This window comes from Sesamum indicum, linkage group LG9 (genome assembly GCF_000512975.1).
Source record: "Sesamum indicum cultivar Zhongzhi No. 13 linkage group LG9, S_indicum_v1.0, whole genome shotgun sequence".
Classification (NCBI taxonomy): Eukaryota; Viridiplantae; Streptophyta; class Magnoliopsida; order Lamiales; family Pedaliaceae; genus Sesamum; species Sesamum indicum.
The window spans coordinates 1,506,964-1,531,538 of record NC_026153.1 but is presented as its reverse complement, the minus strand read 5'-3'; the positions used below and the strand labels follow the sequence as shown (position 1 = coordinate 1,531,538).

General features: G+C 36.0%; 5 protein-coding genes across 5 annotated transcripts in view; 1 reads left to right on the top strand and 4 right to left on the bottom strand.

Moving 5' to 3' along the window:
* LOC105170162 (DNA (cytosine-5)-methyltransferase CMT3) overlaps positions 1-2,066 on the bottom strand; it is a 10,043-nt gene extending 7,977 nt beyond the window's left edge. Inside the window, exon 1 of the mRNA XM_011090803.2 lies at positions 1,605-2,066. Coding sequence (XP_011089105.1) covers positions 1,605-1,946 — 342 coding nt within the window. The 5' untranslated portion in view covers positions 1,947-2,066. The remainder of the gene's footprint in view (positions 1-1,604) is intronic.
* LOC105170161 (E3 ubiquitin-protein ligase SINAT2-like) lies at positions 3,696-8,822 on the bottom strand. The gene is made up of 4 exons (XM_011090802.2): positions 8,490-8,822; positions 6,269-6,513; positions 4,699-5,082; positions 3,696-4,284 (listed from the first exon to the last, which is right to left on the bottom strand). The coding sequence occupies exons 2-4, from the start codon at positions 6,479-6,481 to the stop codon at positions 3,961-3,963; spliced, it is 921 nt and encodes a 306-aa protein (XP_011089104.1). The 5' UTR covers positions 6,482-6,513; positions 8,490-8,822; the 3' UTR covers positions 3,696-3,960.
* LOC105170160 (BTB/POZ domain-containing protein At5g48800) lies at positions 12,346-17,577 on the top strand. Its single transcript, XM_011090801.2, has 4 exons — positions 12,346-12,623; positions 13,386-13,452; positions 13,822-14,994; positions 15,394-17,577. Exons 1-4 carry the CDS (start codon positions 12,559-12,561, stop codon positions 15,925-15,927), a joined length of 1,839 nt encoding a protein of 612 aa, XP_011089103.1. The 5' UTR covers positions 12,346-12,558; the 3' UTR covers positions 15,928-17,577.
* LOC105170159 (cytochrome b5-like) lies at positions 18,357-20,646 on the bottom strand. The gene is made up of 3 exons (XM_011090800.2): positions 20,355-20,646; positions 19,303-19,369; positions 18,357-18,851 (listed from the first exon to the last, which is right to left on the bottom strand). The coding sequence occupies exons 1-3, from the start codon at positions 20,430-20,432 to the stop codon at positions 18,547-18,549; spliced, it is 450 nt and encodes a 149-aa protein (XP_011089102.1). The 5' UTR covers positions 20,433-20,646; the 3' UTR covers positions 18,357-18,546.
* On the bottom strand, positions 22,141-23,959 carry LOC105170158 (cytochrome b5-like). The gene is made up of 3 exons (XM_011090798.2): positions 23,740-23,959; positions 22,663-22,729; positions 22,141-22,573 (listed from the first exon to the last, which is right to left on the bottom strand). Exons 1-3 carry the CDS (start codon positions 23,815-23,817, stop codon positions 22,320-22,322), a joined length of 399 nt encoding a protein of 132 aa, XP_011089100.1. The 5' UTR covers positions 23,818-23,959; the 3' UTR covers positions 22,141-22,319.

Below are 24,575 nucleotides of genomic sequence, written 5' to 3'. Positions count from 1 at the left end.
ACCCATATGCTTCAATGGCATCATTCTAATCAACTGAAAAACACTTCCTACGTTATTATTGGAGAAAGGATTAAAAAAAGAGCAAATTCCAATTTACATCATTCACTTTCACAAGTGAAGCAGAACTGCAAAGCAAGTAGAACTGAACGCGAGAAACTTATCAACTCAAATGAGGAGGCGGAGGAACAAACAGCACGAACACCCAACACATTCTTTTTGGTTGATTGGGTGGGTGCGCGGGCGGGCGGGGATGGGGAGGGCCAGACAAGAGAAAGAAATCTTGAGAGCCCGACTGTTGAAATAGCAAAGAGCAATTAAAATGGGATCGTTAAGCGGTTAAGGTGGGAAATGATAGCGGGAAGAAATGACACCTGTTCCAAGAAGTCATTGGTTTGTACCTCTAGAATAAGAGCATTAAAATTTTTAGTCAATTAAGATAAAACATTATTGGCTAAATTGTTTTTTTTTTACATCTTGTATCTCAGGGGTGGCACCACTTTGAGGATATCCACGTAGGCGGGTGGTAATTTAATAATAATATGTACGCAGTTTTAAGTAAGTTGAGGACTTCTGTCATTTGAGTCCTCAAATTTACTTTGGAATGAGCTAATTTGACATTTTTTAGAGTTTTGAAATTTGGACCACGGTTAAGCGAAAAAGAAAATCCGTGTCAGCTGGAACAAAGAAGTGGAACAAAAATATAATTTTAGACATGTATTTTAAAAGGTGACAACAGTGATTATGTAACTAAATTCTTCGTAATTTTAATCATAAATTCATTATTATGGTGAAAAATTAACTGGTTTTACAAGAGCAATTGAAGAATTTTGAAATTTTTGAATTTTTTTTAACAAAAATTATTAGCAAAAAAATTGTTAAAATAATAATACATTTCAAATCTAAAATTGTAAGTGCATTAATTGTATCCACGGTCACCGACTCCAAAAATACATGACTAACATTGCATTTTTTCCACATCATAATCCTAGTCCTCCAATTTCAGAAAACTAAAAAATCCTAAATAAACTGATTCAAGCCAAATTTGGGGACTAAGGTGACTAAAGTACTCGAATTGCATAAAACTAAATGCATAATGCCATTAAATTGGCACTCTATCTTAGATGTTATCAAAGTGCAACCCCTAATATACAAGATTATAAATGTATTTTAGCCCAACTTTTTTCACATATTTCTACACTAAAGGTAACTCTTTCTGTAATAAATAACCGAACATACTAATATATCTATTATTTGCTTCCGCTTTTTTCCGTCTTTTGGAAAGGATGGCGAATTTATATGACCACGCTCCGTTTATGCCCCATATGCATATGGGTTAAGCAATAACATATTAGAAAACACTAATTGCGCATCTACTTTTTCACTGGATTCCTGCCTCTGCCTTGCGTTTTTAAAGCAGCGACGTTGAATTGACATGAGCCAGACTCAGCTAGCACAATATTTTACTCAAATTCAATCTCGGAAACATAATTAGATGGCCATTATACTCACTCGACGACGCACATGCATAATCGGCTACACAAACACATTTACAAACAAAAAACTGCATATTTATCAACAATGTATATAAGCCCGATGTTACATACCGATTGGTTTTTCAGGTACCGATGAGGCCATCGCTTCCGAGCTTCCTCCTCGGGAACCGGTTTACCCAAAAAACGAGCATCTCCTTCCTCTTCCTCCTCTTCATTCCTCCTACCTTTCCGACCCGGACTCTTCTTCTTCTCATCACTCCCGTCCACCACATCAGACAATTTAAACGCACTCTCACAGTGACCACTCTCTAATATCTCCTCCACCTTCTTGTCCTCCACAAAATCTCCACCAGAATCCAGCGCGGTGGATGAGATTCGCTTTTTGGACCTCCCGTCGTCTCCCAACGCCGCCTCATCCTTCTTCCCCGATGTGGACTTCCTCTTCCTGGGCATTGTTAACAGCAAATGGTGAAGGTAGGTATGTTATAGTGGTGGGTGGAGAGTGTGTGCTGTGTAGCGTGGGGGAGAAAGAGAAGGATTTGAGATAGGGTTGGGGGAGGAGCGGGTGGGGTTTAAAAGGGGTAAGGGTTTTAAATTTTTGGAGAGCGTGGCGAGAGGGCGGGAGAGTGGAATTATGGCATGATTGAACTGCGTTTGATAGTGAGCGTGGAATCCGGAGGAGGTGAACGTTGGGAGAATAGGGGCTGTTTGGTTGCGAGATTATTATATGAAAAAGAGCTGCTTTTTAAATCACAAATTGAAGTACCAAGAATGGCAATTATATTACCGTTGTTTCTCATATAAAAAATAAAATTGTGATAGTGATAATAGTAAAATAATCAAAGAGGGAAATTAAAATTATAGATGAATAAATTGATTTAATTTCTTATCAACATCAAACTTACAGTAATAAAATATTCGTTAATGTGGTAAAATTCGTGCACCCATTACTATTGTTGTATAATAAATCAATTGAGCTGGACCTTTTCCAATAATTCCTTAATTGGCCGCTTGACCTGCCAACCCGATCCATGCAGTTTTAAAAGGATATAAGATAACACAGAAATGAAATTCCCAAAAGAAACCCATTCACATAAACAAATTCTTCTGTTTATCTTATGAATACATATAGAAAGTAATTAGGTGTTTAAAGCACGAATCATAATTTTCAGATATATAATACCTCAGTTAATGGCACAGTGTGTAAATACATATACTATCTCAAAAGTAATTGAATGCAACAAAATGTATGTAATCCTACATTTAAAACATGTGTCATACAAGTGTTTGCGATTGATATGATTGGTTTATTTTTCTCAAATACTTTCACATCTTCAATCCGAGAGAAACATGTGTCATACAAGCACTTGAGATCTCATTCATCATAGAAATACTTGCCAACTCCTTACAAGAAAAACAAAAGAAATAATGGCCAGTGAGATAGCAGGCCAAGATTTGTGAAAAAATAGATAATCAAAGAATACCAAAACTCATATTTTCCATTTTCAGTCTGTTGGACATGGAAGAGCCGGCGCATTTATCAAATCGGTTGAATTTGAATCTGCAGGGATGGTTGCAACTGCTGGCCAAAATGTTCTTCCAACATTGTGTGACCATTCTCTGTCTTTCCCATATGCAATGGGAGTAGTGGAGAAGCCCATACTGTAACATATATGGAATCGACTGATGATTCTTCTATGTCCAACCTCAAGAGTCCACCAACATGAACTGAATGCCTTGCCTGTCACTACCATTGTATTCTTTGCTTTAGTTTCTTCAGCTGTGGAGGTTTTTCGTTTCGAGCCACCTTCTTTAAAGCTGGAAATGTTCTTAAACCAAAGATCGTTTGAAAGGACAGAAATGTTATCAGGCCAAAGTCGCATGACAGACCTGCAATCACGTTTCACTAATACCACACATTCAGAGCGACTCTGTTGAGACATTTAATCTTAAGACAACCATCTTTTCCAAGAATTGAAACTCTTCCCTCTTGTGCTCAATCCAAAGGGTACAATAACAGTGCTGAATATTCTTACAACAGAATAGGAAACAACGCCAACGTCCTGAACAACAATACTGCATCAAGACATTGTCATTTCTGTACTTAATAATATTTTCATACTCCATGCATGTAGAAAATTTCCTGTCCTTTCTTTCCCCCAAGGAAAATATGTCATCAGTCAGTTATATGATATAGAAATATGCACATTCAAGAACAAGATTCGACTATCCCTTCAACACAAGAATTCAATTAGCTCAAAGTAATTCTACAGACAACATTCTCATGTTAATTAGTCTACTGAGCTAAAAGGGGTTAAGGATTAGCCCACATCATTATGTAGTTCATTTACAGATAAATCAGAAGATCCTTAAACCAACCATGAGAAGTTTTTTTCACTAACATCTGTGAATTCCCTGCCCGAAAAGGGGCAAAAATGCCACTAGACAACAAATTTGAGTAATTTTCCTATGCTTGTTCTTTCCATATCCGTCCGGCCACTTTCAACTTCAGCTCCTGCCTGTTACCTCCGGAGAAAAACAGGGCCATGCTTCTCTGAATGATTAACCCATCCATGCTATCGCGAACTTTTATATGACCATCGCGAATGCTCCTAGGGATGCCTTGCCATGTCATCTTTCTGCCATTTCCACCAACTTCTAAGCTGTAGCTGAACTTTCTGGCATCATGGTCGTCACCCATGAAACGAATGAATGCCATGTAAACTGGCGCGGTTCCTAGGTTGAAAGCCTCAAAGTGCAAGCAGAACTGGTAACCATAGCAATTGAAAACCTGCACCAGTATTCCAGAAGTATGGGTAAGACATGTAAACAGAGCTGGCACTAGTCAGGTGATCATGTTTGCTGTTGGTTATGAAAGACTAATACATAGGATCATAACTATAACTAATGATGATGTTCTAATAGCATTTGGTTGAGAATCATAATAATGAAAACATCATCGATGAAAGGTGTCATGCTGTGAGTGTAATAAAAAAATCAGTGATAAGGGGGGTTTGAGTAATTTCTCGAACAGTATGGTTGATATCCGTGTTTAGACAATAGTGGAGGGGCTGTTAATATAATTGTCCCTTCATAAACTAATTAACAGATTGAGCATGCAAAACGCAATCTTATTCGGGTGTTCATCCTATATTATATGTCTACAGAATGGATATAGAGACAGGAATAAAGAGAGAGCACTTACAGTCAGCATCCACGTGGCATTTTCAACATCTTGTGGATTTGATTTCACATATCTGTGGTTAAAAGTACAGCCATCGTGCATATCAACTTTGTGATCACTCTTGAGATGTGCCACAAGGAACGGGATATCACCAGTGACAGGGCATTCAGCCCCGGCGTAAGGGCAATTATAGGGACGAAACCGGCAATTTTGTTCATGCCTCAGCCGGCCATGATACGGGAAAATATCTTGGCAGGCTAGAATCTGGTATCTGCATGGCAGTTCAAGTGATTCTGCAACTCGCTCCAAAGCCAAACACCTTATGTTGCCTAGCTCGTGGCGACAGATAGGGCAACAGCGTACTTTGGACTGGCACTTTGAGCATAATGTATGGCCATTTGGACACTAGAATCAGAAAAAATGATTATAGTGGACAAAATAGACTCAATGTCAGCTTATATATGACCCGGGAAAAAAAAAAAAAGAAAAGTTGAAATACAGGATCACAAGATATAAATATCTTGGCCAAATAGCTAAACAGTGGCCCAAGAGGAAGCGTGGGACAGGTACGAACTTAAACTGTTGGCTACATCCAACTTCCTTAAATGTTCATGCTCCTATGTTTACCAGGTGAAGCAGACACCCAGATTTGGCCTGTCAATCATACACTACGTATCTCATGTAGTTCATATTCCATCAAAGGAGCATGAATAAACATTTTCAACCAAAGGCATCATTCAAGTAATTTTAATATTTTCCTAGTTACCAAAACATATTTTACCACGTGTATGGAAACATACTCTTATTAACTCGACCTTTTATTGCCAAATGCTACAATTGACTATCTGATTAGCTAGAACATAAGCATTCAATGGAGTCATGGTTTCTAATTCATAATATTAAGTTCTCCTGAAAATTCCTATAGAAATATTATACAAGCTTTCGATTTGTAATCGTTGAATCCATATGAAATGTAAGTGTTGAGCATCAATTACGTGTTATGCAATTGGAATTAAAATAAAGACGACAAAAAAAGCAACCCAAAGTTACACAGCCTAAAAAGGTATTACTTCGGAAATGGTTTTGTGCATTAATCGACACGGCAGAAAAACCCACTAATCTCCAAAAGGGTAAATTACAACGACCTCCCATGAGGTTTGAGATAATCACCAATACCCCCTCGTTTAGCCCATTCCATTAGTCTCAGTTAGATTTTCATCCATTTTTTGTGATAAACTGACCAAAATACCCTTATGGAATAAGAATTTTAATTTTATTTATTTTTTTATTAACTAAGTTGGTAAATTTTTTTCATCCACTCCATCTGATTTTTTTAAAGAAAAAAGTTACAAAAAGGGCATAGTTAACAATTTTATACCTCCTTACAAGGATTACATAATTTTATCAAACATAGGGGGGTATTTGTAATTTTTGAAACAACGAGTGGGTATTTGTAATTATGCCAAACGTCCGAGGAGGTCGTTGTAATTTACCTAATCCATAATCAGAATCACTTTAATTTCTAAGAATGCAAAAATAAAAATTGACGAGAAAAAAGAACCAGATAAAAGGATTTGCAAGAGGCGTTTACCTGGTGAATTGGCGGGTACATCACATTCATACAAACAGGGCATTCAAGTAGTTCATGCACGGCAGTATTTGATGCAATGCCACGCTTTGAAACATTAAGAGTCGAAACCTTCCTATGAGGAGAGGCTCTGAATTCGACACTCTCAGTAGCAATACCATAATCTGCATTACGGGACTCAATTTTGCTCTCGTAGGTGCTACCTCCAGAGGTCATGATTTCTTCCTGAATCACAGTATGTTGAATTCCTGTCAACACAGCCAATGTGAAAGGTTAATTGAGCAACAATTTTTACGTAATGCTTAATTGCACACAGACTAAGTTAGACTGGAAGGTATCCTGTGGAGCAAAGCGATTCTGCACACTTTTGAGACATGCACAACACTTATTGCATTGTATCTTCCCAAATTTATTGGGTCTACTATTTAGTGCGGGTCAACAAATTCAATTTGTGAATACAAGGTTTATGCGAACTGCTTACTGCTTAGACATTGGTTTAGTACTAAACACTTGATCTCAACAAATGAGACTAAATATATGTTAAGATAAAATGGCCTGTGCTAATAAAACGAGTTAAGTGCCAGTTATCAGAAAAAAGATGCCCTTAATGCTCTGGAAACTGTGGCAGAAAAGACCTTCTGTTTTACTTCTAGGAGTAATACAGCCAGAACTCTTTGGTTGAAACAGTATCTCTCACACAACCTAAATGATGCGAAAATCTTATAACAGATTGACTGATGTTCTAAGACATGCTACCATTTTTAGGTTGCACACCATTGCTCTTACAAAGGTTTTGCATTTTGTTAGATGATATCAAATGTAGAAATAAAATAAAATAACTATTGGAAATAACCTAAGTAAACTCTGGTAAAGCTACTCCTTTTTGTTCTTGTGTGATTTTGTCCATGCATTTATGGTTCAAGAAGTATGAAAATGCTCCATTACAGAGTTATACATTTAACTACAAAGACATGGCATTGCGGAAAAACGTGTACGGAGGTGCACGTGCGCTCCTAGATATCATACAATGGTCTAAGAAGAATCATATTTCACACAACAACGAACAACAGACAAGTTCTTAATCTAGGGAGTAAACACATTTGCTACTTGATCTAAGTCAATATTACTAAACAGGTTTTGTCTTTTTCTTAGCCTAGGTATGCAGCATAAATACAAGGTTCCAATGGCGAATTTGGAACCGAGGAAGCGGAGGGTACTATTAAGTGGTCACAAAAATAGAACTGAGAATTTTTTTGTGCAGAAATTTGAAACCAAAGCAGCATATTGACACGAATAGTGTTCTTTATATCTATGGGAAGCCAAGAGACACTTCCTTCCATTTCCAAGTAGAGCATAAACCAATTTTCACCATGCTACCTTCTATGATGATTACAGATATTCTTTCCTATAACTGATTACTTCTGTCTAACAAATAAATCCTATTTACTCAAAAACACGTTTTGGTGAGAATTACGGCAACAAAAGCACCAGCAATGGAGACTATCTATGGTAAAACTACAAAACAACAAAAGCAAAACTAGTTAACTGCACTTCCTGAACCAGTAAATAAACAGTCTTTTTAGGCACATTAGATAAAGCTAAGGTTCCATTTTCCATTAAAGATTCCACCACAAATAAGCTTCTAGACAATCCCATAGTAGAGAATATGTCATGCAGCACTTTAGTCACATCAAAGTAGAATCTTTCAAATACGGAAATAAAATTAAACAAAGAAATGCAAATAATTGGCTCCATAAAATAAATTGAAGCCACACTTGATGTATCCAGAAAAGGCTTTTTCAACGTCTGTGCAAAATTTCTTTTCTTAAAAAATAAGCCCGTCATTCAAACATCACATCCTGAGAACTTTCCTTTTTCCCACATCTATTTACACCAAATTCACACATTGCTCAAACAATTACCACAAATCATAAACAACCCAAGCAAGAGAACAAAAGATCAGCACTTGTTGTTCTTCCTCCCAGCACTCAAGACCAGCAAGCTCAGCTTTTCGGATAAACACAAAATTCCCTCAGCATTCTTACACTACCTCAAAACACACAAAACAACAACAACAACAACAACAAAAAAAAAAAAAAAAAGAAAACGAAAAATTTCAAACAAAGACAAGATCAGATTTTCTTTCCCTCCTTGGAAAAAAAAAAAAAAAACTCAACAGCTTTAAACAAGAAGCAGATTGGGAGCAAAAAGCAGAGAGACTAACCCAGAAAGCAAAAGGCGAGAAGAGGAATTTGCAGAAAAGAAGGGTTGAGAAATCGTATCAACCCATGTTGCAGTAATCAATAATTGGATTGTGAGAAGACGAAATAACTCCAACAGGACAAGGCACAGGCACAAGGGGGCAGTTTTGAGTTGAGGTGGAGCTCAATCCTTAAAACCCGTTTGGTTGCCTATATTTACGTGTCTAACTTGGATTTATTTACGACTTTACATAAAATGCATTCTACAATACAATACATAGACAACAAAGTGTATATATACGGTAGTGTGTGAATTTTTTCTACTGCTGCAAAAGTTGCTCCTGCGAGACAGCCACACTACTCAATCAAACTACTACTCTCTGTCATTCTGCATTCCGCTCCATTTTCTACTTTTTAATCATAATAATTAAATCATTGTTGAATTATGATTAATTAATAAACTTATTTTATTTGTTTTTATTTTTTTGTGTGTAAGAGAGAGAGAGACGGAGAGAGAGATTTTGTGGTGGTGGTGGTGGTGGGCTTTCACACACACACAACCTTTAAATATTAATTGAATTGATTTTGAAGGCAGATTGGTAGTATTGGGCTATGGGAGTTTGAGTTTGGACTTTTGTAATTAATTCTTCTTACTTTTTTGAATCTTCAAAATGTCTTTCTCCTTTTTTTTCAACTAAAAAAAAAGAAAAATCTAACATTCAAAAGTAAATGAACCGCAATTCAAATTTTACACTTTTCATGGATGTCAATAAAACATACTGCATTTTTCAAAAAAAATAAAAAGAATAAATAAAAATATGGAGTGTGAGGCAATGCTAATATAAATAGGTACTAACATGAAATGGGTGTAATTTGCAAGGGGGCCTGAGCCCATTATCTCTTATTGGGTACCCTAATTCTTGATAATTCAACACTTCACCGCTCCCAACACTGGTTGTTTTATTGCACTGTTATCAAAATTTTTATTTTTTTACCCTAAACTCATTTCTTTTATTTATCTCCATCTGTTACTCTTAATATTGTATTAAATTCATTTGGACTTTTTTTTATAATATCTAGAAAAAATTATATAAGTAAAACCTCTAAGAACATGTGATGGGTGTCGAATCCACCAAAAATAATTTCTACAAATACTTTTGTAGATGTGTGAGTAGGGTCGAATCCACAAAGATTGATTTTAAATTAATTCCTTCAAAAATAAAAATAATTTGGGGGAGTTTTGATTGTGAAAAAGAATAAAACTAAAAAGCTAATAAAATTAGAAAAGATAAATATAAGAGAAGAGTATTCCAGTTAAAGATAGGATCACGCTTAATTCCACGGTTGATCACAGATGCAAAGATAACAATTATTCATGATAGATAAATTGGTTATGGCCATTGGTACGACATAACGACCTTACCTTTCCTTACCTTATGGATAGTCAAGGAACGTCCGTTGACTAAATCCCTAATCAGTAAACAACCTTGGGAACATCTTCAAAATTTAATTTACTGACAGCATTAAGAACTAGAAAGGCTCAATTCTAACCAATAAATTCCTACGAAGATTTATTTAAGTTAGATTATGCATTCCCGACAACATAATCGAAAACTTCTACATAATCAATTATGCTATGTTACCACTAGTTATCGAACTAAACAAACAATTACGGATTTGGAAGTTCAATTAGCTAGGCAAATATTCTTGACAATAAATCAGATTATTTATAAAAAAAGCACAGAGAACAACACAAATACCAATATGAATAAAAGTAGAAAGCATAAATTAGATCTCACAACTTATTGGATTGAAGCGTTCACCAAGTCTTCAACCGGAATAAGAGAACTAACTAGACATGCTAATGAAAAAAATCATGAAAAGCAAAGTAAGAAAATATTATAAAAACGTAGAGAAATAGAAGAGTTCAAAAGTTGTCTCTTAAAGTGAATTACATCACCTATTTATAATAGCTAGATACCTAGTTCTACTAGGATTAGAAATAGATTCCTAGTTGAACTAAAAGACTTATAGAGATAAAATTATAATCCTAGTTAAACTCTTCCTTCATCAGAGGTACTCCAAGCAGCTCCAAACTCTTGCCAAAAATTGAGTTTGAGTCTTGTTTGAATTTTTATTTTGGTGCTTTTCTTTATTTTCCAATTCTTTTGTCCTAATGCTGCAAAATAATATTTAATTAGGAGCATTTGGTCACAAAATAGGCTAAAATATTATATGAAATAAGCACAAAATGCGATCATATGAACGTGTCAGTATAAATTATAATATTAAAAAATGTAATTATAATTTTATAAAAAAAGAGGGTGGGGTGGGGGGTTGGATTTTTGTATAATTAATTAGATCTAATATTAAAAAGTATGAATATAATTGATGGTGAATTAATTTGAAGTGTTGCAATTTGTAATAATTAATTAAGTGGGGATGAATTGGTTACATGGGGGGAAACAAGATAAAGATTCTTATCATCTCATTATTTTCCACATAATTGAAATTAGAGGTAGATTTCACGACTTGTACAATGACTCCATCATCTATGCCCACTAGTCCCTACTCATCAAATTCATATATTATATATAGAGAAATGCATGATCCCATGCATCAAAATTGTGTATAATTATAGGGATAGGGTCCTACACCCAAGACTATGACTTAATAATAATCACATGAGAAAATCTTTGATTTATTGGACATACATATATCCATGCAAGATGATGGGGACAATTATATATATATATATATATATATATATATTTCAAAAATTGGGTTGGTGCATGTGACCCTTCCCTTGTAATTAATCCAACATCACTTGTCCCTTAGGTGGCTGATATCAATTTTCAAATATATTATTTTATATGATCAAACTCAATCTCCCAACCTTATTCAATTTAAATTGTAAATATTTAGAGATGATGGTTTTATTTAGAAAATACTAAGTAATTAATTAGGTTTTTGGATTAGAATTCAGAATCACGTCTCAATTGCACAACTAACCAATTTGATTATGTACCTAACAAGAGTGTTAAACTAGCGGCTGCCCAACTCTTATACTAACCCAATAATTTTCTTTCACACTATACACATTATTTCCTTTCCAGAAGAAAACAAAAAATATTATATATAGCTACTAGCGATAATTGCAAAATTGATTTTGGGCCCAAACAAGATCATGAGTTATATATTAAAAGCTAAAAGACTAACATTATTATTATAAAAAGAAAAGAAATATGAATTTAGAGAAATAAATGATATAGTTAATGAATATTTATTTTTAGTTCCAAAATGAGTAGTAGTGAGAGTTGCATGAAACTAATAGTAGGGATAGGGACAGGGACATTGAGATAGTGGTAAGTGCCCCACCACTCCACAAATGCAAACTAATATATTTGGATTTGGATCCACCGCTTTCTCTTAATTATTTTCCCTCATCTTTTTTAGTTGGATGTATCATTAAGAGCTCTCCTATTTTCAGTTATCAATTATTCAATCTCATATGATAAATATATTTTACTTTTAATATAATTAGTTCAAATAAGAATTTGCCCTTTATTAGTTGACTCATAAAAAGTCCAAAAAGAGGAGAGATGATAGGTTGGGGTGCGGAGTTGAAGGGTGGTAAACTGAAATATGATTAGATTTGGGGGACAAAGACTACAATCTCAAAACTGAATAACGACCTTTTTTCCCGCTTTATTCTACTGCTAATTCTTGACTTTGATGGAAGAAGAAGAAGAAACAGGATAATATATATATATATATATATATATATGCAGACTCTTCTCCTTTATTTACGCCCATAAATCTTGCAAATTATGCTTTTCAAATTTCCGAATAATGGTTTTCTTTTTTTTTTCCTTTTATTTGGAGATATGACCCACAAGAGAGGGCCAGTGCTTTGGACAATTTGCAATCTATGATTTGAACACAAACTGTTGACAAAAATGGGCAAAGAACTCTGCCAACACCAACATCTCTCACTGCCAACCTCTCTCTCTCTCCCCCTCCCCCACATTCTTGTTTTCTCTCTCATAAGCTTCCAAGTTTTCTTTCTGAGATTTCTTTGTTCCGTTTTCCATGGACAAGCATCTTCAGCAGCAGCTGCCAGTGGCCAAGAGTGAAAGGCAACGATGTAGTGAATGGTTGGTTTGTTTTTCTTTGTTTATGAGTTTTGGTCATTATATATATATATAAATGAGTGCTTTTATGTTTCCCCAGAGAGTTATGGTTTTTGTGTACTTGTAGTAATTATTTTGCTGGTTCATGTGCTTTTCCACCATCTTGTTAGTATGAAAAAGCATTTGACAGGTTTGGTTTGGACCATCATCTCTTAAGTTGTTTCCCACTTGTGTTTTTGTTGGCTTTTCAAATAGAGTAAAATGATTGAAGAGGGCTTTCTTGGGGTTCTATATGTTGCTTCAAGTTAGAGGACTGCAAATAACTTTCAGCCATGATCAGGGAACTTCAGTTTTCCAACTAATCCTGTTTGCAGCTTTCCAACTCTCACATTCTTACTTTTTGTTTCCTTAGATTTGCTTTAGTGTTTCTGATTAGCGATGCAATTCAAGATCCAGATGTAATTTCATTTCATGTGGATGCCTATCATTGAGACTCCATATCTCCGCATATAATTCGCAACTCATATGTTTTATTCCGGTCGGTGGTTGGGGAAGGGGAATATAAGCATTAATCCAAAAGTATGAGCAGCATAATGCTGAAACTGTAAGCAGTTTAAAAAAAATGCTGAGCAGCTTGGCAGTGTTATCTGTGTTTTCCTGTCTTGTCCTTCATCTTCCATGCGTTTCCTATAACAAATTTGCACAAATCAAAGTATAAACTTGAATCTGATATGATTGCCATCGCCGACAGAATGCTTATGCTTTACTCGTCCAATATTGTTATAGGGTGTTTCGAGATGTTCCAAGTGATATAACTATTGAAGTAGATGGGGCTGCATTCTCCTTGCATAAGGTGACACCCTGCATCTCTATATTCCACGTTACCTACCTCTTTTGATTTTGATCATTCTTTATCACAAAAACCATGATAAGAGTTTGTGCTCCCTGACTTCGCACTGCAAGTCCACACAAGTTCTTTTTATTTAACTTTGAACAAGAAGTTCGTCTGCACTAATAAAAAGGTGCATCCAACAAGTTTTATTGCAGTTGAATAAAAATGCAAACCGACTGTTATTCTGTTTAATATACATCATCAATAAGTACACCTTTTCATTTCAACCCAAAAGACCCTAAGCCTGTGCGTGCTATTAATGTTTCGTTGGATACAAAGAAGAATCAGAGTCAATGTTACAAGAACTCTTGAATTATTTTTGTATTGCAGTTCCCTCTTGTCTCACGAAGTGGACGAATTCGGAAGTTGGTTGCAGAACACAGGGACTCTGATATATCCGGGATTGAGCTTCCTGGCTTACCGGGAGGTGCTGAGTCATTTGAGCTGGCAGCCCAGTTCTGTTATGGTGTCAATTTCGAGATCACCGCAGCAAATGTTGCTCAACTGTGTTGTGTTTCAGATTATCTTGAAATGACAGAAGAGTACTCAAAGAACAATCTTGGTTTACGGTGTGAAGAATATCTTGAGAGTATTGTGTGCAAAAACCTTGAAATGTGTGTGGAAGTCCTTCAACAATGTGAAAACCTTTTTCCACTTGCAGATGAGCTGAAAATTGTCACCCGATGCATTGATGCTACAGCCTCGAAAGCTTGTGCCGAGCAAATTGCTTCAAGTTTCTCGAGGTTGGAGTACAGCAGCTCAGGAAGACTTCACATGAGCAAGCAAACCAAGTGTGAAGGAGATTGGTGGATTGAAGATCTTTCAGTTCTTCGCATTGACTTGTATCAAAGAGTCATAGCAGCAATGAAATGCCGAGGAGTTAGACCTGAAAGCATTGGGGCATCGCTAGTAAACTATGCACAGAAGGAGTTAATCAAGAAGTCGAGCTTGCGGAACCAATCCACCCAGCCAAAAGTTGAATTGACGTCGGGTGCAAGCAGCCACGCAAGACTTGTAGTTGAAACAATCATTAGCCTCCTCCCTGTTGAGAAATTTGCTGTTCCTATAACCTTTCTCTTTGGTTTGTTACGAAGTGCTGTGATGCTTGACTGCACAGTTGCTTGTAGGCTTGATCTTGAGAGGCGGATTGGATCCCAGTTAGATATAGCCACTCTTGATGATCTTTTGATTCCCTCCTTCCGCCATGCTGGAGATACATTATTTGATGTTGACACTGTTCACAGAATATTGGTTAATTTTTCTCAGCAGGACGACAGTGAGGAAGATATGGATGATAGTTCACTATTTGAATCTGATAGTCCTTCTTCTCCCTCCCAAACGGCATTGTTCAAGGTCTCCAAACTTGTAGACAATTACCTGGCTGAGATTGCGCCTGATGCAAACCTTAAGCTTAACAAATTCATAGCCGTTGCAGAAACTTTACCAGCACATGCACGCACCATCCACGATGGTTTGTATCGAGCAATCGATGTTTACTTCAAAGTAAGTACTAAATCATATTCGTTCTCTATTGTATGATTGTGTTACCCAAATTCATAGGCCTTTATGCTAGAGGATTACAGCAAAAAACTGCTTGCGCTAGCTTGTGCGTATACCACTGGATGTTGGCGCCTGAGTTAACATTACACTTCGACAAACTTCAGATGAAATGTGTAGAAAATTCTTTTGGCATATAATTCATTGCTAGCGGCAAAATTATAATTTTACATTGTTTTATATGCAAAACTTATACCATATTAAGAGAAACTAGAGCAAGTGTGTACATAGACCAATAGTCATTGTGTTCCACTCTCCTTCATGCTTTTTGCACGCGTTTCATATATGTCTGCAACTTCCTAATAATCAAAACTGCTCAAGTAACTATCAAAATCATATTTACAGGCCCATCAAGGTTTGACAGATGCAGACAGGAGAAAGCTGTGCAAATTGATCGATTTTCAGAAACTATCACAGGAAGCTGGTGCACACGCTGCACAAAACGAACGCCTCCCCCTCCAATCAATAGTTCAAGTGCTCTATTATGAGCAGTTGAGACTTAGAAATGCGTTATTTTGTTCCCATCCAGATGAAGATCCTAAACCTATGCACCAATCATGGCGGATCAGCAGTGGAGCTCTAAGTGCTGCAATGTCTCCCCGAGACAACTATGCATCTCTGAGACGAGAAAACCGGGAGTTGAAGCTTGAGCTGGCCAGACTGAGGATGAGGTTAAATGATTTGGAGAAAGAACATGTTTGTATGAAAAGGAATATGGAGAGGTCCAGTTCTCGGAAATTCATAAGTTCTTTTACAAGGAGGATTGGTAAACTGAATATCTTTGCACATAGCTATTCGAGAGGATCCACCTCTCCGTCAAAGCAGTCACACCGAATGGAGACTAAGCTAACAGAAAGAACTGACAAGTACACTTTGTAGGTACTTCAAAGTCGTTCGGGCTCCTGCATGCTAGTGTTGAGTAATTATAAGCATGTCATCAGTGATATTTCTTGTGTTATTCCTTCCCCCCACCTTCTTTTTTTTCCTATCATGATTATTATGTACATAATCTGTTGGGATTTGCTTCACCAAACACAATGATTTGAAGATAAATGAAAAGAACATGGATTGTATCTGAGTGAGATCCCATTACTTGAGACATAAGCTATGCTTCTCATAGAGAATTCTTGTTAATAAGAATTACATGTATATTTTTCTTCGTTTTCTTTGTCTATTCTTTGCATGTCCTACTCTCACTTAGTCAAGCAAAGGTTCTTGTAATTGTATTATTTCATCATATATACTTCAAACACCTTGGTCTGCAGGACATGATCACGGTGTTGTAAACCGCACAGAGTCTAGTATTTATCTGTGCCGCCTTTTATTTTATTCCCACAGTTTGAGTTCATGCAATTTAAAATTTCATTACTAGCTCCCGACAGTTTCTATTCGAACACCCAGAAATGCACTTGTGTAGACAAAAAGAGACTTCAGAAACCAAACCATACCTTCCACTAGATAGATTCTACTTTCACAAGCCACAGTTGGTTCCTGATCACTCCCACCCGCCCCAAACGAAAAAAAGAATGATATGCGTCTCAGCAGGGGAAGCTCACGTGGTCGCTAAACTAATTAAAGGGTGGTTTTCAATTAAAAGTCCTGTTACATAGCATATGCCATCAAACTTGCAAAACCAGAGCATTCTGCTGGTCACTCGGAGACCCTCTCCGGCTGCTTGGAATCACCACCGGAGAAGCAAATCTCACCTTGCGATTGAGCCTTTTCTGGTCACTATCCGGCTTCCTCAAGCAAGGCTTAAGTCTTAACATCTCGCGGTTTTCAGGGCTATGGGGGCGCCCGCTTCTTGTCGAGCTAAAACAGGGCCTGCTGATATCAAATGTTGAATCATAATAACTGTCCTGTGGCTGGTTTAGACTTCTTTTCATGTTATTCCAGCACTGGTAAAATTCCAATTTGTATAAACTTTCAGGGCCGGAATCTGGTCCCTGTGGCTGATTTTCTTGATCACTCACATTTCTAGGATAAGACTGCCTCCTGTAGCATCTGTCATGCTCTTGGTGTCTGGGCTGAGGAAGGTACTGTCTCTGCTGTCTTTTGGCCTTCAGGAGACAGTCTAATGTGTGGTAAGGCAGAAGGTAAAACACCTTGCCTGGTACTAGAAATGATTCAGGGTGTACAACAATCCATGGATACTTGAAGACATCAGGCCTGGCAATGCAGTGTCTAGGGTACCTGCTCATGATCTCACCTGCTGTGATTGGCTCCCGGAAAAGCTCGACGTGGCGGCCTGGGTGAACCACCTTTATGAGATAATCTTGCCTTGATGAAGCTCCCATCTTCTTGGTCTTGGAAAAATGTGCAGAAGAACCAAGGGGGAGGGAGGCATGAGACACCCTAACCATTCTTCTTATAGGAGGTTTCTTGATCAAACAGTGACAATTTTGGGCGTGGAATCCGATGTAATTGTCTTTGGAAAATGTGGGATTTTTGTACTAATGAGAGCTCTTGATTGGATATGGTGAATGAATCATTTCTTAGGATGTTTCAACTTGAAGTTGAGAGGACAAAATATCTTAACCATGAGATTTGCTTTGTTTGCTTCTACAGGTTATGGGGTAAACTATTGTTTTTATCTTTCTAAGTGACTTCTTTGGAGATATTTTATTTTGATCCTTAAATCCCTTCAAGGGGCAATCTTATTTCCTAATTCAAGTTTTCACTTCTCTCTTTCCAGAATCACCAAATTGCATAATCTGTGCATGCATGTTTGTTTAAGAAAGTAATATTGAAATGTAGTCTTTTTGCTTTCAAAAGACGTTCTCTTTTTTGTTAGAGAATGGGGCTTTACAACAAATATAACAACATGCTGTTGGAGTTTTGAAAAATTTACCCTCAACTCTGACAAAGACGAACCTATCCAGGGAGTAATTAAACCTAATTCAAGGGACTACAAATGTAATTTAAATCCCAATTAAAAGTTGTTTAAATAGCACTTCAGTTTTAACTGTGAAGACCAACCAAATGAACTTGCTTTTCAACCACATGAAACCTATTAGATCACCGCTGGCTGGAGAGTATCAACATGTGATTGGCAATTACTTTTGGGAAAATTCTTGTCCGGATCTAGTTTGGCCAAACCAATCACTTTCCCTAAATTGTACACCAATCCCATGTGATTGATTCAGGTTTGGCAGAGTTGGGTCCAGGCAAGAATTTCCCATTACTTCTGTAAGAAACTATAACGTCAGGGCAATAAATGCCAAATTCACGAATAATCAAGCATGAAAGATCAAGACAACTTCAATAGAAGTCTTCAAGAGTGAAGGGAAGGATGTACAAAACACAAGTTGAGACAGGGCACCCTGGTATTCCTTAATTATAGAAGCTGATTTATGAAAATACAAAACATAAGTTAAGACACAAACACCCTGCTATTTCCTTAATTATATAATAGAAGCTGGTGTCAGATAATGACAACATGTTTCTTTTGAATAGATTTATTTTACATGATGAGACAAAGAAACTAGACTCCCTTTTTCATGCTGATGATTTGGAAAAGAAAGCAACGGCCAAATTCACGATAATCAAAGGAACCAAGAATTGCAGGAGGTAGATGAGGTACTTATTGGAATTATTGCCCTTTGTGTTGAGAAGTTGCGATGAAGGAGTGGTGGTGGTGGTGTCCTTGCCCTTTTTGGCGAGAGTCTGCAATAAAGGCGTGGTAGTGGTGTTATCAAATGGAATGGTTGATTTATCGACTTCACCCACATAGAGCCTCTCCATCATGCTCCAAGCATTGAAGGTGTGGCATGCTGCTTTGAACTCGGGAGTTGCATCCTTCCCTGCAAAGCAGAGCTGATCATAAACAAACAATAGAAAACAAGAATATCAATCTTACATAACCTTGCATTATTCTTACAAAATGGTACTTGTTGGAGCCAATGTTACCTAAATCATACGGGTGGAACTGTAGTTCTAACGTATATATCTTAAAGACACTCATAGATGGAGTAGTCATTTATTATAACTAGAGTTGCCATTTGTACATTCTATACATGTGTTTAGAGTTTTAAAAATATAAAATTATACATATTTATTCTTTCTGAAACTAAGAAAATAAAGGAGAGAGGTGAGAACAAAGAAAAAAGAGAAAAGAAACACCTAACTTGACATTCTCTTTTTAATTAAGCTTAATTTTAGAAATATAATACAAACACACCCTAGTAGTTTTTCAACTCCTTCAGACTTTATGCACGTTGCAGAATTTGTCTTGTAATTTTCTAATAGTATTACCTGTTACATTCAACAGAAGATCATCACCACCGGGATGCTCATCTATGAAAGCAGTCACATCGTAAGCCTGTTCAGAGGAACTCAAAGTAAGGACAGTAATGCATAAAACAACATGTGCATCGCGAATATGGAGAACACGGAGAGCATTTCATGACAGCAATAAAGTAGAGATTTGTAAGAGATGATGCTCGACAGAATGACATAAATTAGAAATCACTACTAAGGAATATCGTTAAGGTTTTCTGTTTCTACTTTGTTGGTTGCCTCTTAAGGAACATGTATGGTTTACACATACAGCTTATAATACTTTGAAACAAATCATATCATAAGGATCAATTAGAAAAGAACATGAACTCAAATTAAAAGTCTAATATAATCAGACCATATCGACAAAAGCAACTATAAGCTTCAATGCAGTTAGTTAAGGTGATTTGCACAGGGAGAGGGGGGATTGCGAAGAGCAAAATATTTGAAGGCAAGCGTAGCTAACCAGGAACTATAAGCACAGTTGGTTATGGAGATTATACTGGGATGAGTAAGTAAATAACAGAAAACTGCAAGTAATTGTTCTCAACTTGTCCAAGAAAAAAGATAACTAAATCCAACAAGATACCAAAGATGTCATGTACAGACCCAAGCTATTCGAGTTCAACTTGATTCAATTAATAATCAAATCAAATTCAGACAATTCTTGAAACTGGACAAAATAAAACACGCTTGAGCAGTAATGTATTAGTTTCATTCATTTACACCCTTAGATTACGTACTACAAACACATGCTAATGTAGCAAAGTAGGATGAAGCGTGCCAGTAACATTTCCAACCAAACTAACTAAAAGTTCAGCTGAAGATCAAAGATCACACTGAAACATGCCTAACAGAAGAGTAAAAAACTTGAAAGGAAAACCAACAGAAAATCCGGATACCACAGCACCAACAAAGCGATTAAAAACCCCAATTGATAAAAATTGAATCTTTGGCACATACAAACATTAAATACACAAAATAAAGCACCCAAAAGGGTACAAACTTTTTGACAAGAATTCAAATACCTTTTCAAAGAGGACAAGCCAACAGTCCTCTCTGGTGTTGTGCTGAGCAACCTCATCAAAAGTGAAAACTTTAGCCATTAGAGACTGATTGTAGTTGAGGAAATATAAGTAAAGAAAGGATAATGGGAAAGGGGTTGAAGAGAGTGTGGATGCGGAGGGGGGAGTGCTGTATTATGGGATGGGATGAAAAAACAAGTGGCTTTTATTGAGTAATAATGGAATGCAATGTTGCCACCTGAAATGGTTTGTGATTATGCATGAAAGCACCACCTTTGCTGCATTCACAACTTCAAACCATGTCTTTTTATAATAATATATATATATATATATGTATGTTTTATATACACCATGGATTGTTGATTTTTTCAAAAAGATAAAATCATTTCATGTTATGATCATCTGTGCATCCATCCATCTGAGACAGCTGGCAGGTTTGTAGCAGCCCATTTTTCTTCCCCCAGTATTTTCAGGGCGGAAGGATAATAGACTTAGACCACTAATTTTCTTTTCAAATTTAAAATAATAATTAGCTTATATTATTCTAATATATAAATAGAAATATATAACGTGTGATGTCTAAATGCGAAAGAAGATTTTTCGCCATTTTTAAGACCCCCAAACATATCTCTGCTAATTATTACATTAGCAACACAAAAAATAATAATAACAATGATAAGGTGGATTTAATGTTTGTGTCAAACAAGTTGTGGGGGTAGAATTTAAGAAAAATAGAAATAATTGAATCCAATTGCAGGATGGAACAGAGGTTATTTTGATTTTTATTAATATAATATTCCCTTCTGGTGTTTGAACACACTAGAATTGTAAAATTAAATAAATTTCATTTTACATTATCATATCATATTTTATTCTATTTGACAGTATCCCTAAAAAAGTTGATCCCAAGAAAAATAATAAGTTAAATATCACATTTCCTCCCCCATTTTTTTTTTTTTTGGGTTGGGCGCAACCCTCGTGGTGCATGCGCGCAACAATTTTAGTGGCTGAAAATATATTTATATGTTAAATAAAATTAATGTTAAAATCCTTCGAGGGCTATATATATTTGTATATACATATTAAATTGGTTAATTCTTGGAGGAGTGATGTAACAAATCAAACAAAAAATTGGTTTTCGCTCCTCTTTGCATTATTTGTTTTTTCATGTTAATACTATCACCATCCTATTTCATATAGTTTATTTTGAACTTATTTAATCGATTAATAATTTATATTTATGGCATCACTATGTCGAATTATGACCATATTCTAGTACCCATGAAAACTTCAACATGATGTTCTTTTTTTAGAACCAACCATTACTTTACCGTGAATTAGGTGTGTTTTTCTTAATTAGCGATTCTTCAATTTCCACCATCCTCAAGAACCAGATATTCTATCCGTTCAAGAACATATTGTATGCACGCGGAAAAAGATGTAATTTTTAGTTACACTTAAAATTAAATGGTTTGCATAATAATTATTGATTGTCGTATCTGCAAGCAATGTCAAAATATTAACTATAACTAAAAATCATAAAAAGTATTTTCATCACATTTATAATCGTGTCGAGTGATGATTTATCATTATCAAAATTTAATTTTCACATTAATTTTATTTGATTGTATTAAATAATATTGATTTATCATGATTTTTAAACTTTAATCTCTGATATCGATGTTAGTATTCTAAGTTCAATATCAGAATTAGGTCCTCACAATACATAGAAAAAGATATTATTCAAGAAGACTATGAAGAAAAAGCATGCAAGATGAGAAGACAATCATGGAAGATAACAGTAAGTTTCTTCATAAGTAAAAACTACAGAAAATACAAATGCCTCCTCAGTTTTCCAAGAGTAGAAACAGCCTGCTCCCCCTCTTCACTTACAGAAGGTGGTGTGAAGTAAAGATTACAGGGTTTTCAACCTTAAGAAACTTATTACTGACGATACAAGAAACTCATTCAGGTCGATGATTTGGAGTAGAAACGGATGCCGACAGCCACACCCAAGATGATCAACGGAACTAAGAACTGGAGGAGCTTGATGATGAACTCAGATGTTTTGTCCTGGTCGTATTGAGGCTGCTTCGGGGGAGTGTACTTGTTCTGGGTTGGAATGGTTGATGTGTTAATCTCGCCAATGTAGAATTCTTCCATCATTGCCTTAGCACTGGCACTGTGGCCAACATCCTCAAAATCATCGGTTGCGTCTTTGCCTGCAACCACCATAATGTTTGATAAACAATAAAACCAAACACGTTTTTTTGTGTTATTGTAGAAATTGTGCAAGGGATTTTGCAAATACCAGTTGAAGACACCAAAACTTCATCGCCACCAGGATGGTCTTCCAAGAATTTAGTCACATCATAAACCTGTTGAAATGAATTCAAACTGAGATGGTTCGGATCACAATAAACATATGAGAGAACTGAAATTGTAATGCAAATATCGACTACATAGAAGGGGACAATCAAATAGTTGAATGGTGGCATCTTGTTTTCGTGAAAGATAAATAACGAGTTAGAGTAGCATCGAAAGGAGTTGGGTACCAAAAACCGAAAAAATGGAGTAGAAGAGGTAGTAGGAAGACAATGACACCCTCAAAATCAAGATATACAGTTCCATCAAATTCGTCATGTGAAATAAAGGCAGGTCTATAGACTTGCATCTAGACACAAATGCAGATGGTGGTTCAAAACATTGCATCAAGAGGTCTCTGTACCATTACTTCATTAGCATAACATCTACATGAACTTTTAGCTGCTGAATCACAACACTACACACGAACCGTACTAACACGACAACTTTAAAGAGTGTGTAATTGACATGACATCAATTAGCAATCTAAATGAACAGAAAGACAGACAATGCAGGACAAAACAACATCTTCAGAAAATCCCACCATTGAAGCTGCCAGTTATGAAGCAGACAATACCTACTCAATACAAAGTGCATACAGACAAAATAGATCACAGTTCATATCAAGAACATAACAATAGATCATCAACTGTAAGAAACTATAAATTGAAACCCCCAGTTCCAAGAATCGAAATTTTCCTTTTCTATACCGATACCTTCGGCATTGCATAATTCTCTGAACCTTAATCCTAGCAGCAAAACAACAAAGGACTAGAAAGATCTGATAAAGCATATGTATAAATTTCACGAAGTTCACATTCATGAACTTCAAGTCCTCTACTACTATGTAATAGAAAAACTAATTAAAATCCATTTACTCTTATCAGACACCACATCAACATCAAAGCAACCAAAAGCCCAGTTCTTGAAATGATCAAAAAATGAAATCTTTGACAGATCCAGATGTCATACACACAAATCAAACTCAACCCGTTTCAGCAAACAATCACCCAAATCAAAATACCTTGCCGCCTATGACAAGCCAACAGTCCTTGTTAGTGTTGTGCTCAGACACCTCTGCAAGAGTAAAAACTTTAGCCATTTGATGAGGCGGACTCTAATCAAAAAGGAAAACGAGGGAGAAACAAGAATTGAATAGAGCTACTCTTCAAGGCCTGCTTGAAGAGTGTGGCGAGAGGAGTAGTGGAGGGGTAGGTGGGGAGGAGTGGGGGGGTGGGGGGGTGTTGAGTAGGAGAAATTCAGTAGATTTAAGTTTGTGCGTTGGGGTTGGTGAGAAGATGGGAAGGTCAAATGTCAGTATTTCAACCAACGTTTGAGAATGTAATTCTTGGCTGAGAATTAATATTAGTAATAAATAATTGAAATTTATTCTAATAAATCTTTTATAAATAGTTTTCAAATCAAGAAAAAATGATCCCCAGGGCTTCTTTTAGGTGGGACATATCAAGATGAATTAAGAGAGAGAAAGAAAAATGAAACTTTACAATAAATACGGCACCTTATTTTTTATAATATTATTGTTGAAAAAGGTATATGATTTAAAGCCAAAAAAAATAGGTTATAAAATGTTGAAGTGAGACCCTCGTGGTACATGAACAGGGAGCTAGTTTGTACATTATTAAATACTAGTTGTTACGGCCGTTATTTCTATATATATATAATAAATTTTTATATTTTTAAATATATTATATGTAAATATAAAATATATAAACAACATATCATATTTCAAGAAATAATTAAAAAAAATTAATTCAACGATACTATTTACATACAAAAAAATAGTGTCGCGGTATCACAAATTGTGGTTTGTGAGTGAAAAAAATCTTTCTTTCTTTATAT